At 34.5% G+C, this 14,509-nt stretch overlaps 1 protein-coding gene across 2 annotated transcripts in view; it reads left to right on the forward strand.

Annotated features, from left to right (window-relative positions):
• LOC110024224 (protein DA1-related 1-like) overlaps positions 1–14,509 on the forward strand; it is a 40,834-nt gene that overhangs the window by 7,925 nt on the left and 18,400 nt on the right. For both annotated transcript variants that reach the window (XM_020724065.1, XM_020724074.1), the window contains exon 5: positions 8,884–9,034. In XM_020724065.1, the coding sequence (XP_020579724.1) occupies positions 8,884–9,034 (151 nt within the window). The remainder of the gene's footprint in view (positions 1–8,883; positions 9,035–14,509) is intronic.

Here is a 14,509-nt window from a genome sequence, read left to right on the forward strand (position 1 = left end):
GATTCTGCTGAGGCCCTGGTGATCACAGAATCTGAATCCAGTAAGGAGTGGATCCTCGACTCAGGGTGTTCTTTCCACATGTGTCCTCACAAAGACTGGTTTGAGACACTGCAACAGGAAAATGATGAGTCTGTTCTACTGGGAGACAATAAAACTCATAGTATTGTTGGAAGTGGATCAATCAGGATAAGGATGTTTGATGGAGTTGAACGAGTACTGAAAAATGTCAGGTACGTACCAGAGCTCAAAAAAAATCTAATTTTTTTAGGTACGTTGGAGTCAAGCGGATGCTCGTTCAAGGCAGAGAATAACTGCATCAGAGTAACTAAAGACCCTCATGTCGTCATACAAGGAGTCAGGAAAAAGGGGTTGTACTCACTTATCAGAAGAACCGTTATTGCTAAGTCCATGTATTGTTTGGACTTAGCAGACTCAAGCAAGGGCTGAGGGCCCCTCAGGGGCCAGGTGGAGGGAATCTTTACTTCGAAGCTTCTCAATTGAGGGTCAAGGTGGAGAATTGTTATTTTGACCCCCAATTAATGAACTAAGGTAAAAGGGCACTTTTGTAATGTGGTACTGCTCACCTACCACATCTCACCCACCGTTCACCTACCGTTCACCTACTGCTCACCTACCTCCCACCAACCACTCTCTTGCTTCTATAAATAGAGAGGGTGTGAGGTCTAGGAGAGCAAGGGAAAAGATCTTAAGGGTGTGAGGCTTAGGAGAGAAAGGGAAGAGATCTTAAGGGTGTGAGACTTAGGAGAGAAAAGGAAAGAGATCTTAAGCTACCACAAAGGAGGAGAGAATAGCTAGGGAGCTAGAGAGGATGAGAGCATCTTAAGGCCTTGTATCAAGGTGTCGCTTGAGAGGGAGGCCATAGAAGGAAGATGAGGGCTCATCTCTTTGTATAAGCTATGTATTTTCAATTTCTTTTGCCTTAGTGAACTATTTGATCGATTCTCTTCCGTGGACGTAGATCTAGTTGGATCGAACCACGTAAACGATCTGTGCTTGCTTGTGTTCTTTGTGTCTAATTTCTATGCCAGAAAGTACATATCTCACAACAAAAACAAAGGCTCAAAATCGAGGGTCTTCATTGACTGCACCAATAGTTCGGCCTCCTTATCCACGTAAGCCTGTCTCTAACTAGTTCAAAGGAATGAGCTACCTTTCCCTTTTTGGGGAATTCTATTTTGAAACAAAGGTTTATTTTTTATTTTTGCCTCTAACTTGAATAATATATAATGAAGAAAAAATGAGAGAAGATATTTTCACAGTTTTGTTTATGATGAGTGAACTTTTTGGTGGCTAATAATTTGTTGATTAAACTATTTTTTCAGATATTGCCGTGGAATGAGAGAATTGAAGCTCCTGGAGCTCTTGCTCTCCCTGAATTTGAATTTGTTATTGCTATTGAGAGAGTTGATAAAGTTGCTCAACCTCTTGCTGAACTCATAGATGTAGATATGCCAAATTTTGATGATGATAGGACACCTCAAGGTCAGGTCATAGATGATGTAAGAATAAGGACTCCTCTTTGTACCCTGCCTATTGGTCGACTTTCACTTTGAGGGAGTGCATCTAAGATGCTAATACTGCCACTATAAATACTCCCAAAGTGATTGTCGGCACTGCACCTTATTATTCTCTTAGGTTGGCTATTTGAAGTTGATTGTGAAAGCAGACAATGGCGAACTTCACAAACATCTAGAAGTTGAAATACTCTTTTGATTAGACAATGATAGCGCTTCAATGAGAAGTTGCTCTACTTAGTGCTGAAGCAATTGCCATTCATAAGTATTAGAGTCTAATTGGTCAAACCAATTCCTTGCCGTGCTAAAGTAATCAAATTAAAGGGCTTCATGGACGATGAGAAGATACCTGGCAAGGTTGCTTCAGATCCTTGCTTTCAAATTTTCTTTCCACTTTTCTTTTTTTGAGGGGTTCAAGTTCAGGTTGCCTCATTTAAGATTGAATTGTATGGCTAAGTTGAACATTATAATTTGCCTTGTGTTTTGAGTTCAGCCATCAATGCAACTATTTGTCGTTCTATATACAATACCTTTGCAGTTTGGAGTGACCAAATTTGATTTTTGATAAGCCATCATGATTGAAAATCCTTAAAATATAAATATGGAATTTTGGAGAAGGTCCTTCATTAATGAGAGAGATTGTTGAGTGATTTGATGGAGGTGATGACTATAAAGAAGAAGAAGAGTGTAGGAGAAAAGGGATTTGAAGAGGAAAATTCTTTGGTAATTCCGATTTTCTCTATTCACTTCCCTGATAAAAGAAGAGTCAACGCGTGAGTAGTTGCCTTACAAGAATATCAGGAAGGAGGAGAAGAAGAATAATAGGTAGCAGCAACAACAACAACAACGAAGGAAGAATGGCTGCAACCACTGCTCATGCAATAGATGTAAGAGTTGTCTAGAGAGATATGACGAGCAAGTAACTGGCAAGCAGGCTGCTGAGAAAGGAATTGACAAGCAGGTAAGCGACGAACAAATAGTCAAGGAGGAAGTAGAAATAATTCCTCTTTTTTCTGGCCGGCTTTGACTTTGCACTACCCGAGGAGCACCTCGAATTGACAAAGAGGCAATGAGAAAGTGGAGTGAAGAGATGAATATTCAGAGGCCTTCTTGGCCAGTTCAAGACAAAGGAAAGGAGGTATCAGAGGTAGCAAAAGAATCTCTTTGGAAAAGCTTGAGAGTAGCAAGCAAACAGTCTTCTAAAGTTGCTTGATCTCCCAAGTTGACTTGGAGAATTTTCCAATTTAATAGAGATTTTAGTTAGGCTACGATGGATCTAATACTAGATTTGAGAGTATATTCTTAAATGTCATCGTCTTCATCGTTCAAACTCATTTCAGTTATTACGTTAGCATTCATTATAAAAAAAAATAAAAATAAAGAAATGCCTTGTCCAGTTCTTTTGCTTTGAAATAATTGGGACGAATGTTACGGCTGACAATATAATCATGGTATGTCAATTGCTTATGGAAATTGTCAAGGGAGGTGCTCTAGTTGAACTCGATGGTCAATACACTTGATGCTAAGAATTTTGAGTTAAATAAATCTAAAATTGATGACTAGTTGAAATACAATGCGTTGGATTATTCTATGTGCAAGCTTCAACAGAAATTTGATAAGAAAAACTCAAGCTTGTTTATGCCCTGCAATATGGTTGAAACGTGGAAGAGGGGATTGGAGATTGCTCACAAAAGAATTGCCGAGCTTGAAGGAAAAGTTATGCAGATTCAAGTGAACAAAAAATTAAAATCTGCCAATTAGTTCTTCATCGCATTAACTTAGATAGAAGAATATAGAGAAATTTTGAGATCTAAGTTCATGGAAGTACTCAATTCTATCTGGATATGGTGTAATAATTGTTACTCCATGATGATTCAAGGAGATGTGAATTGAAGGAGATGAAAAAATACTTAGATATTGTTGCAAGTTTGAGCCCAATTGAGGACAAGGACAATGATGGTAATGAAGAGAATGCCACTAATGGATAATTATATTTTTCATTTTTTTATTTTCTTACACAATTTGAAATTGAGAAACTTTTGAATGAGATAAAAATTTTAGTGTTTTCACCTTTTTGCACTCATGGCAAATTCTATTTGTGAATGTCAAATATATAAATGTAATTGAATAGATTATCGGATATGCTATGAACTCCCAACTTGATAAATGTTGTAGTAATTTTATTGGTACCGAATAGTTGAATAGCTGGATAAGCTAGTGGTTGAATAGCCGTATTGTTTGAGTAATCAAGTAGCTGATTACTTGAATAAGTGAATGGCTGTGAATATCTTTTTGATGAATAGACAAATATAACACATCAAGATTTGTCCAAGTAATTGTTCTATTACAATCTTCCTTGAACTAAGTCGTCACCTTAAGTGAATTTATACCTTCGTGAAGGTATTTAGACTTGCTAAGTAGAACATACTCTCACTCTACTCAATGCGAACTTTGCCGTTAAAAGGGGAGTCAAGTTTTATGGCTTAACTTGCGATTTTAGGGATAATTAGGAAGCAAAAATTGTTGTCGAATTCATTTGTTGGATTCTTGTGTCGAGTCCTTATTCAGTTCCTAAAGTGACGAAATAAAGTATATGGATTTTATTTAAATTCAAAGTTTGCATTGACAATAATTCTCTCTTTTATGCATTGTTCGGTCATTAGATGTTTCTTTCTTCCTTAAAAAACTTTCATGTAAAATAAGATGGGTACTATTATCTAACCTCTGTCACTCGTCTTTTTGTGGGCTCGCAACTCTTCTTAAAATATTATTGGTGGCTTTGTAGCTACACCAATAGGATTTTTTTCTTGAGAATTTTTGCTGATCTAGTAGTCTTAATAGTAAGCTCAACTTTATGCTAGGATCACTCAAATCTTGAGCACAAGTAAGCACACCTTTTTCTATTTTCACTTAACATTTTTTTTAGGGAATGAAGTTTTCTAATATTGGTTGAGTCTAACTTAAAGTTGGTCAATTTTAAGTTTTATTGCTTAAATAAAAAACTTAAAACACATTTTCTTTCTATACTTGTTTCCTGAGTATTCGTCTGTTTAACGAATTTTGGATTCAATATTTTAAAGATAAAAGATGATAGTAAAGATTTTTTAAGGATAAAAAAACTTAATGTTGTCATCACTCTACGTCCTTAAAATTTCTTTTCAAGTCTAAATTTGTAGTCAGTATGTTTTAGGACAAACTTGTTCTTTATGTTGTGATGGCCCTTCCATGTGGACTCCAATTTGTTGAGTGATGAGTTCGAGTTGTGGCATCTGCTTTCTTTAAAACTAAGTTGCCAAGCTTAGAAGTCATCTTTTTGATCTATGAGTTATAATATTTGGATACTTGCATCTTGGCCTTCTCCCACTTCATTAGTGATTGAATGCACAACTTCTCCAACAAATCTACTACTGTTTATATTCCTTTTATCATTAGCAATTCACCACTAGTTCAGTTTTCCCTCTTCAAAATTGGAGGCAGCGGCCATCATTTGATTGTGCAGATTGAACACTACCGAATATTTTGCTTTATCTTCATGAGATAAGTTGAATGCCATATGTTTGGTAGAAGTGGAAGGAGTAGTTTAGAACTCCCAAAGAAATGATTTTAGTAGTTTTGCCCATTTACTTTTTGTTTCTTTTTTCTTACGTAACAAGTTGAAAATGAGCTTGTTCATTTTTACTTGACTATTGAATTCATTGACTTTGACATAACCCCTTTATCTTTTTGTCAGAGAATTGTAGAATATTATTAATAATGATTATCTTTATAAGTTCGTATCTATAGATGATGTCAATCCAAATAAAGCTTTGCATGATATTGACAATAAAATTTGCAAGCACCTTGAAAGGCTTGTCTTTGGTTTACGATTGCTTTGTTTTTGTGGGTGTGGTATCAATTGAAAAGTATGTCTTTAGCTTTTGATTGCTTTGTTTGCTATGGTGGCACAATACACTTCTGTTTGAAGTTGTCAATGTAGCTATTTGGTCATGTGGCCTGGTAGAATACCCGTGTTTGCATCGTGACAAATTATATAATTTATATAATATTTGTGAGTCATAGTCTTCTTCACTTGGCTAGAGACAAGATGTTTTATAGTGAATAAACATATTGATGTCCAAGACCATTACATTATCAAGAAGGTTAAAGATGGCATTCTATTGGTTTGGAAGATTTGCATAAGGCGTAATCTTGTTGACATGCTTGATAAGGTAATCTTTATTCTCAAGTTTAGTTATTGACTGAACTTGATTCGTGTGCATAGCTACTGTGTCCCTCAAGGCAAGGAAAAAGTTTTGGTGCTTTTAGCGGATTCAGGGTCTATTTGGCACAACGTTGGTGCTGTAGTACACATCCCTTCACGTTTTAACACTGGTTGCGGTACTGTTCAAGACGTCATTTCGGAAACCGTGATCTCAAATTTGGGCATTTTGCGAACTCTTTTCTCTCTTTACGGTCCGCTGTTTTGAGATCTTCTCCCTTCTACTCTCTTAACACTACCTCTGATCTCTCTTCGATCCCCTTGGTTTCGATTTGCCTTCTCATTTTCATGTTTTATCATCTGAAGGTATTCGATCCTCTTGGTTTCAAGGTTTTCTCCCTTAACTATCATCTTATGTTGTGAGTTTTTTTTATGGTATTTTTATTTTTTCGGGTGCTTCTATGGTTTTTGTAAAACTTTTGGGTTTTTCTATGGTTTTTGTAAAGTATTTTGGATACTTCTATTATTCTATGGTTGTGTTATTATCTGCTCATGTTCATTGTGGTCTTCACATGTCTTTGAAGATCAATGAATTGATCGGTTGTTATTGTGTTTTCTAGGGATGTGGGTGTTATTTTGTTACGTTCTATCTTCTTTCTACGTTGGTTGCTATTTTTGCAAGGGATGTGAGGTTTTTTCCGGTGCTTCTTTTTCTGTCGATTGTTGTTTTTTCTAGATATGAATATACATATAATCAAGGTGATTGGTTCGAGCAACATGATAAAGAAATGTGCTGATGCTTCAGAAAATCTTGACCATAGTTTTTAATTTGAATTTTGTTTCTTTAGTAAAGAAGATTGGAGCCTATTGCTCGATTTTTCTTTATGGGAGTAAATCACCGCTTTGTTCTTTCTATTTGTCTTAATCTGTAGTTTATAGGAGTAAATGAGTCATTGTTTATTATTTCTTTATGCTCTAAAGGTTCTTAATATGCTGTTGGTAGGCATCTTATAATGCTGGCAAGTTATTTGGAGAGTGAATTTTAGCTGATCTGCAACTTGAGTTTGCTGTATTTGAATATTACTTAAGAATTTAGGACATCTCATTTCTATTTGTCTACACTTGTTGTGCATTGATGGATGTCACGAATGGATTGGTTGATCAACATGATTCACACTTTCTTTTTAGGGTTATAAGCATTCCATCATTGGAGTTGAGTGTCTAGAAGTTTTTTGTATTACTCTCAAAAAGTGACTTGCAAAACACAGGCAAGCTATCATTGAAGTATTTATAGTGTTCTCCAATGACCCTATCTTCATTGGCTTATCATGTAGATTTTGAGACATAAAATGGAAGTACGTAGCTTCGCATGCATAGTAGATGGAAATGGAATTTTGGTGCCTACTTGGTTTCATGTAAATTAATATAATTTGATAGCTTGAGCTTGCCTTTATCTTGCTAACATTAATGCTGGTCTGGAACTTGGGAAAGAAAAATACTAAGGGGACATTTACATACACATAACCCAATATTTTTTTGGGATGTTAGCCATGTTTATAATTATTTCAGCAATCTCTGTAAAGTGTTCATCAACGTGAGTTTGGTAGATTTTTTAGCTCTCGACTCCTAGCCCTCATTTTTTCCTTTTAATTTTTCTAAAAAAATACGAGTTTAAGGACTTCTAAAAAAATACGTGTTCATCAACATGAGTTGTGTATTGTAATTGTGCTTTGCAATGCTGTGATTTACATCACAACAAGAAGCTTGCTATGAGAGCAGTTTTTAGAGGTGCCTCAAAAATAGATCAATTGATAATTGAAACATTTTTAGATGGGTTGACGACTTCGAGGAGTCCACTTCAGATAACGACCATATTAGGAGAGTATCTTTGGAAAGAAAGTTTTCCAATAGATTTGATCGTTTGGACATTAAAGGCAACATTATGGTAACATCACTTGTTGTTATTATAATTTTAATTTTTGTGTTAATTGATGCTAAGTGATGTATAACTTTTTATGTAATATTAGACTTCTTATTTTATGAGAATTTATGGTATTCATTTTTATTGTTTTGTTTGATTTAATTATGGAACAGTAAAGTTACAACTACCACATGTATATTACATTTTTTACTTCAGAAACAACCGTCGTACAACTGAACTATCCAAAGAGACATACTACTTCACCAACATTAGCTTTCTCATAGCAGCTTTTTTCTACAACTTCTTCAAACAACAGCGGTTGTCCAAAACATACCCTCAATGCTTCTTCAAACTGCTGCAATTGCCCAAAACATACCCTTAATTATCCCTTGTTTTCTTATGATATAAAGGTTATGATAGGAATTTTTGGGTATTTATATCAATTATGAAACTCAGTTATGTAAATCTCCAAAAGCCTTGATATTTTCTTCCCTAAATATGCTAAATTGGGTGGCTCCTTGGCAGCACGCACAATAAGACTTAATGCGAACAGTAGGTGAAGGAGTTTTCTATGCCTTTTGTTTTCTCTCCTTCTCACAGGGCAAGACTAAAAATGGAAAGGAGGATATTGTAAGGAGTGTTTTTGAGGAAGATCTTTTTTTTGTGTTCTTGGAGATTTGGTCTGAGGAATTCATCTCTCTTTTTGGCTCTTTTTGAGAAAAACTGCTCTAAGATTTTGGAGCGTTCTTCTGTCTTTTGTTTAATTTTTAAAGAAGAAAATTTGATAAATTTACTACTTGATGCACTTCATTTATTTGATAATAGAATTATATATGCTATGTCGTCTCTTGATGTGGATATTTTTAATCGAATGACATAAATCATTGTGTTTTTATCTCAATTTATTTTGTTGTTTCATATCATATGTACATGGTAGGTGCTAGTTTTCTTTTTCCTAGATTAACAATTTTTGAAAATTTTAATGCTCTCAATATTAGTAATTTGGCCACTTTTGCCATTGTTACAAGAATAATTAATACTCAACACATGCAAATTTACAACGAATAGACCTCCTTTGAATCTGTTTTCTTATTCAACTTAATGGTTTTTTCCTCAAAACAATTTCACTTTCTTCTTGCTCTTTTTAATCACTGAATTTTCTTTCAAACTTTTTTTCTCGACCATTTTCTAATGCTTTCTGTTGGTTGATCACATGTTATTTTCTTTAGAAAATGAACCTGATGTGGAGGAAGATGAACAACTTGCAAGGGCCGTGCAAGAAAGCTTAAATTTTGACTCAGCCCAAGAAAATAAAGATTCACCTCCTCGGCATAATGGACGCATTTATCAACCACCTTTTTTTTTCCCAGCAAGGTCCAGGTATTGTCCGGAGAGCAAATTCTGACGTGCGTCACTTCAAGAATTATTAATTTCTTATCTTGTAAAATTGGTTATTCAAGTATGTCAGAAATACTAATTTTTTCTATGATTTATAATCAGATTATTTATGCTTTTTTGAATTAATTTTACATCATGAATATGCTAGATTTAACTTATGGCATCAAGTCTACATTAAAGGCTATTATATGGCTTATAAAATATATTATTCTGTTTTGTTTGTGATTCATTGCAAGGGTTGACATGGAGTCTATAAAAATGAAGTCTGATAAATGTGCATATACTATTTTGGAAATAAAATTCCATTTAGATGAGGGCATCAGAAGATAATTATTTTAAATTTATGGTTGAACCTTTGGAACTGAAATACATTTTGTGAAATGGCCAAAATAGTTGCTAAAAGTTGAGACAACATCCTTTTGAAATTTATGGATTGACTAAAAAAATTATGCATGAGTTTCTTATGTCAAAATAGTCCCTAAGCTCTACGTTTCGACATACATATGTAGTCATTCCTATATGTCATATTCTTTGCATTTTTTACATCATTTATTTATTTATAATAGTAAATTTTCTTATTGTATTGCATGAGGTAGAATATGTACATGGAATAAGGGGAAATTACTTTTAGACAATTTCTAATAATGATCTTGTATTAATTACATTATCAAATGCAAAAAAAAAGGGCATAGTAATCAATGTATTAAATTTTAAAAAATAAACTTTATTGATATACAATATAAATATAATTATACCGTCAACTTATAGCAAACTCTTAGGCAATTAATTCTTAAACTTTAATTTTTACTTATTCTCAATCCACTCCGTAGTTCATTACCTATATGTCCTATTGTATACAATAATATGAAAATCATGTATACTAGTTCATTTTCTTTCCTTCCTTCTAATCTTAAAACTCCTAAAATAAAATAAAATAAAATAAACTCCAAAAATTTTAGCACATAACATAATCTAAATATATTTCTTACAGTTTTTCTTCTTGCAGGTCATAATACCACTTTTTTCCCATCTTATTTTATTTTCATTTGCATCAAACTGAGCCAAAATATTTTTAATAGCTCTTTTTTGTGTAAGACTTTGAAAAAATTTATAATCAAGAAAATAATTAAAATTTAAGGTAAATTCCATCAAGAAACAAAAGTAATCTTAGTAGTTGACTTTGCACAACATACACCTTTGGCTTAATTTTTTATGTGAGCATACCCTAGCATATGTGCTTTACATTACTTTATGCTGCCCTTAGAATATACACATCTATGTGTGTTTATGTTCCCTTCCCTTGACATGATGCTACTTGCGCATGTAGTTCCGTTATTTGGCATAAAAACTCCATCAACAATTTAGGTTTTCATCTAGCGCTTATCCAACTCTTCATTTTGTGCATGCTTGAGATTTCCCACGATTCTCTATCATTGTAGGTTAGAGCTCAAATATCCTTTTCTTGAACGACACATTGGTATCGGGCAGCTAGTGGTGTTTTCTCTTTAATTTTATCGACTCATGGCATCGGCGTCTTTCTCTTTCAATCCCTCCAAAAATTAGGTTGGCACTCATTTTGCCATCATCTTTAGTTTCATCGCCAGTTATGGATTACTGCCATTCTCTTGCATTTGTTGTACTTGTTTTTTTTCATTTGGTCTCAAATGGCAGATCTTTTTTCATCTCAATTTCTTTATTTTCTCATTATACACTAGCTTTTTATCTGATCCCTCCTCTCGCACTAATTTCTCCTAGGGTTTTTGTTGACATCCCAATGAAGCCCTTACCTACTACACAACTTTGCACCTATTTGCTAATGTAATTAATGATTTGATTGTTTGTTGACTTTTAGTTTTCATCCAACTGTTGTCTACTTTTTTTTTTAACTAAGGTTTAGCAAAACTCCAACAAAAACTAGCTTCATCTTATCAAGGTAAGCATGCTATTCTCTTCACAAATGAAAAAAAATCTATGCTCGCTAGGCTGCTCACACTCTCAATTATTGTTAAATTTTTTTTGGGGTTATCCTAATGTGGTGATAGCTATCAAATTAAAATTAATGTTTGATTTTCATATGATGGTTAATTTTTCAACTCATCTACTCAACATATCATTGTATTACATTCCTTTGGGCAAATTAAATCAAAATCTTCTCATGACACTAATATTATATTAGGCTTCCCGATGTTCTTGCAACAATGATTCTCCTATTTTGATTACTCTGTGGAACCCATTATCAACATGTTTGGATTTTATTTTTTAAGTTCTTATTTTCATTACTTCAGCTAGTATATCTTATTCTCATTGGCTTTTATTTTTTAGAATTTTTATATGTGGGTGTTGCAACAACCCATTTGTCTTTGTATTTTGTGGCTAAAGTTTTCGTTGAACTGGATGCTAAATTTTCATTTTAATAAAGAGGCGTGGATTGGGTTCTTATCATCTGGGTATCGGGGGAAGGTTAAACTCAAAAATATCCTATTATATTGTTTCTCTTGTCATATTTTTGAGTATAAATTCTCAAACTGTTTCAAAACTTGTTCCTAGTTGAGGAATTCTAGGTTTCAAGCACATAATCTTCCACGAAAAGCTCATATTGAACCTCTTAAGAAATTTATGGGGATTTAAGGGAAGATCCTTCTTCATTAGTGTAGGTCTATTCTCAAAGTTTACATCCAAATTTAAACTCTCTTATGGTGATGGTTGTTGATTTTCTTGTCCTTACTAGCCTCTTTGTGTTGATCACTCATATCTATTGATACTATCGCTAAAACATTCCTCAACTTCTTAGCACACAATGCCTTCATCCTATTTGTGAATAGAATTGTGAGGATATATCTCAAAAACTATATGATTTAAATTGGAGCATTAGAGTATCAATTCTTTGGTGGATGAGAGATTTCATATTTTTTATATTAGAAGAGGCAAAAAATCCGAGATTCATTAGGCTCTAGTTAGACAACTCAAATGAATAATTTTATGATTTTTATGAAGCATAGGATGCTATCATTGGTCTTTTGTTACTTTTTCTATGCTATTTTATTTTTCCCTTTTCTCTTGGAATTCGTGATGATTTTCTTTGTTGTACTCACATCATTATTGTATAAATATATTTTGCATTATGAAAAACACATTCTATTTTGTCAATATTGTCTACTTGCTTGTACTCTCTTCTACTTAATGATGTTAAATTCCGCTCATGATCGCTCACTTACTCGCTCTTATGCCTTGCACTTGTCTCGCCCCAAACCACCCCCCCCCTCTCTTTGCTACCCTTGCTCTCTATCCTTGACTCCCACTCCCTCAATCTTGTTTTTTGTCTGTCACCTCTTTCATGCTTGTTCCAACTCCTGTTCCTATTTATTTATTGAGGTGGGATTGATGAAACATTGATTCACTTGAAACATTACTAGCAAGTTCTTTTTTTATTTTGTTTGAATAAAAATCAATTTTACAATATTTGCCATCATCCCCCACTTCATCAAAGGAACCGTCATCCCCCACTTCATCAAAGGAAATAATTTCTATAATGTCAAGTATCGACCAGGAGCTCACTCGAGTATGTGGGTCGTGCTTGCAAGTCACTCCCTATTGAAGTTTGCACAATCATAGTAGAAATAAGCTAGAAACACGGGCTATGATACCCCTTTTTAGGAGGATTGTGCATTGGCAGCCTCAGTTGAGCCCAATAAACTATCGATTGGACACCCATCAATTTAAAAGCTTCAAGGCATAATGGTTGCAAGTGATATATTAGGAACTCAACTCATATATTTACTTTTAGCGTAAGGATAAGAATTTATTTAAAAATTTGTTGCTAAATTTGTAGAAATATGAGAAAACCTTATGGGAAATATGAGAATATCATGGAGAATTTGATTGAGAAAACTTAGGAAATCTCTTGATTAGTTTATTCCATTAATATTCTATATTACTCTATTTTTTAGCATTATTTCCTTAATTTATTTAGATATATTTGGTAAGTTTGTAAATTTGGATGTATTATTTTTCTTATATATATGCACCGTACATGTGAATAATAAAATAAAGATTTGTTCCTCTCCCAAATCAGTTTTGTACATGGTATCAGAGCCTTAGATCAAATCTTAGCCACTGAATATCTTCCTCTCAAACGTCCTTTCCTAGAGCCGGACCTCTCCTTTCTGCCAGCCAGAACCGTAAATGTGCTAGCTGGACCTCCCCCTCCTTCCTGCTAGCCGGACTTCCTTACTACCAGCCAAATCTCCTTTCCCAGTTGGATCTCCTTCCAACTAGATCTCTTTTCGGCAGTCAACTTCGCTAGCCGGACCTCTTTCTACTGGTTCAGTCTCCTTCCTGCAATCAGCTGGAACTTCCTTTCTCCGCTCCTGTTTAATAGAAATTCTCCCGTAGCAGGCCCCTCCGGAATTGTCCCTACAACCTGAAACATCTTTGTTGCAAACCCTCCTCCGGAATTCTTCTTGCAGCCTAAAAATTCCTTGCTGCAGCCCCCTCCTCCTCTACCTAAATCTTCCTTCAGCAGCAGCAAGCAACAACAATTAGAGCAACAACAACATGCAGCAGCAGGAGCAACATCAGAAACAACAACCTGTCTTGCAACAACAACCTAAACACCTGTTGTTTTTGTTCTTCCTTTCTTACATCAACCTTCCATCTACCTGCAAAAATTGAAGCGACTTCAACTATCACTGCTGTAGTCAACTGGGAGTAGCCCTAAACACACTTAGTTGATGATCAAGTATGGGATGAAGAATTTAATATCTACTCCTAAGGTAAAATCTATTTTAGAGGTCAAAGATTTTGTTCAGATGACTTTTGAACTTTCTAATTGTATCACAAATCATAAACTCATTGTTCATCACTATGTTCAATGGTCTCAATCTATGCATTTGTGGTAAAGGGAAAGGTGAATATCTTGCAGGAGAAGACAGTTTCTGAGATCACTGACCTCAACTATTGCACATGAAAAATTTAGATCATATGGTTATATCGTGACTAGTCGACTCAATGACCACTAAAGTGGTAGAAAATTTTCTACTCTTCAAAACTGCTAAAGAAATTTGGAAGGCTGTAAGAGACAAATTTCACTAGGTTTCGTGACTTTCATCAAGAAGAGCTAATTGTCACCACATACTTCAACACCTTGACAAAGTATTGTTTACAATTTGATATATTCGTGACATGTATGGAAACGTTCACATGATGCTATGATGTTTAAATCCATTATTGAGAGGAATAGAACCATTAAAGTCCTAGTAGGACTAACTTAGGAATTGGATGAGGTGAGGGGGAGGATCATGGGAATAAAGTCCCTTCCAACTACGTGTGAAGCCTTTGCTAAAGTCAGGAGAGAAGAGAGCATAAAGAAGCTTATGCTGACTGGAAATGGGTTTCACCAAGTACTGAAAACTCAAACCTATTTACTCATAATTTCTCCCATAACTCAAAGCATAAGAG

This window comes from Phalaenopsis equestris, unplaced genomic scaffold, assembly GCF_001263595.1.
Source record: "Phalaenopsis equestris unplaced genomic scaffold, ASM126359v1 Scaffold000002, whole genome shotgun sequence".
Classification (NCBI taxonomy): domain Eukaryota; kingdom Viridiplantae; phylum Streptophyta; class Magnoliopsida; order Asparagales; family Orchidaceae; genus Phalaenopsis; species Phalaenopsis equestris.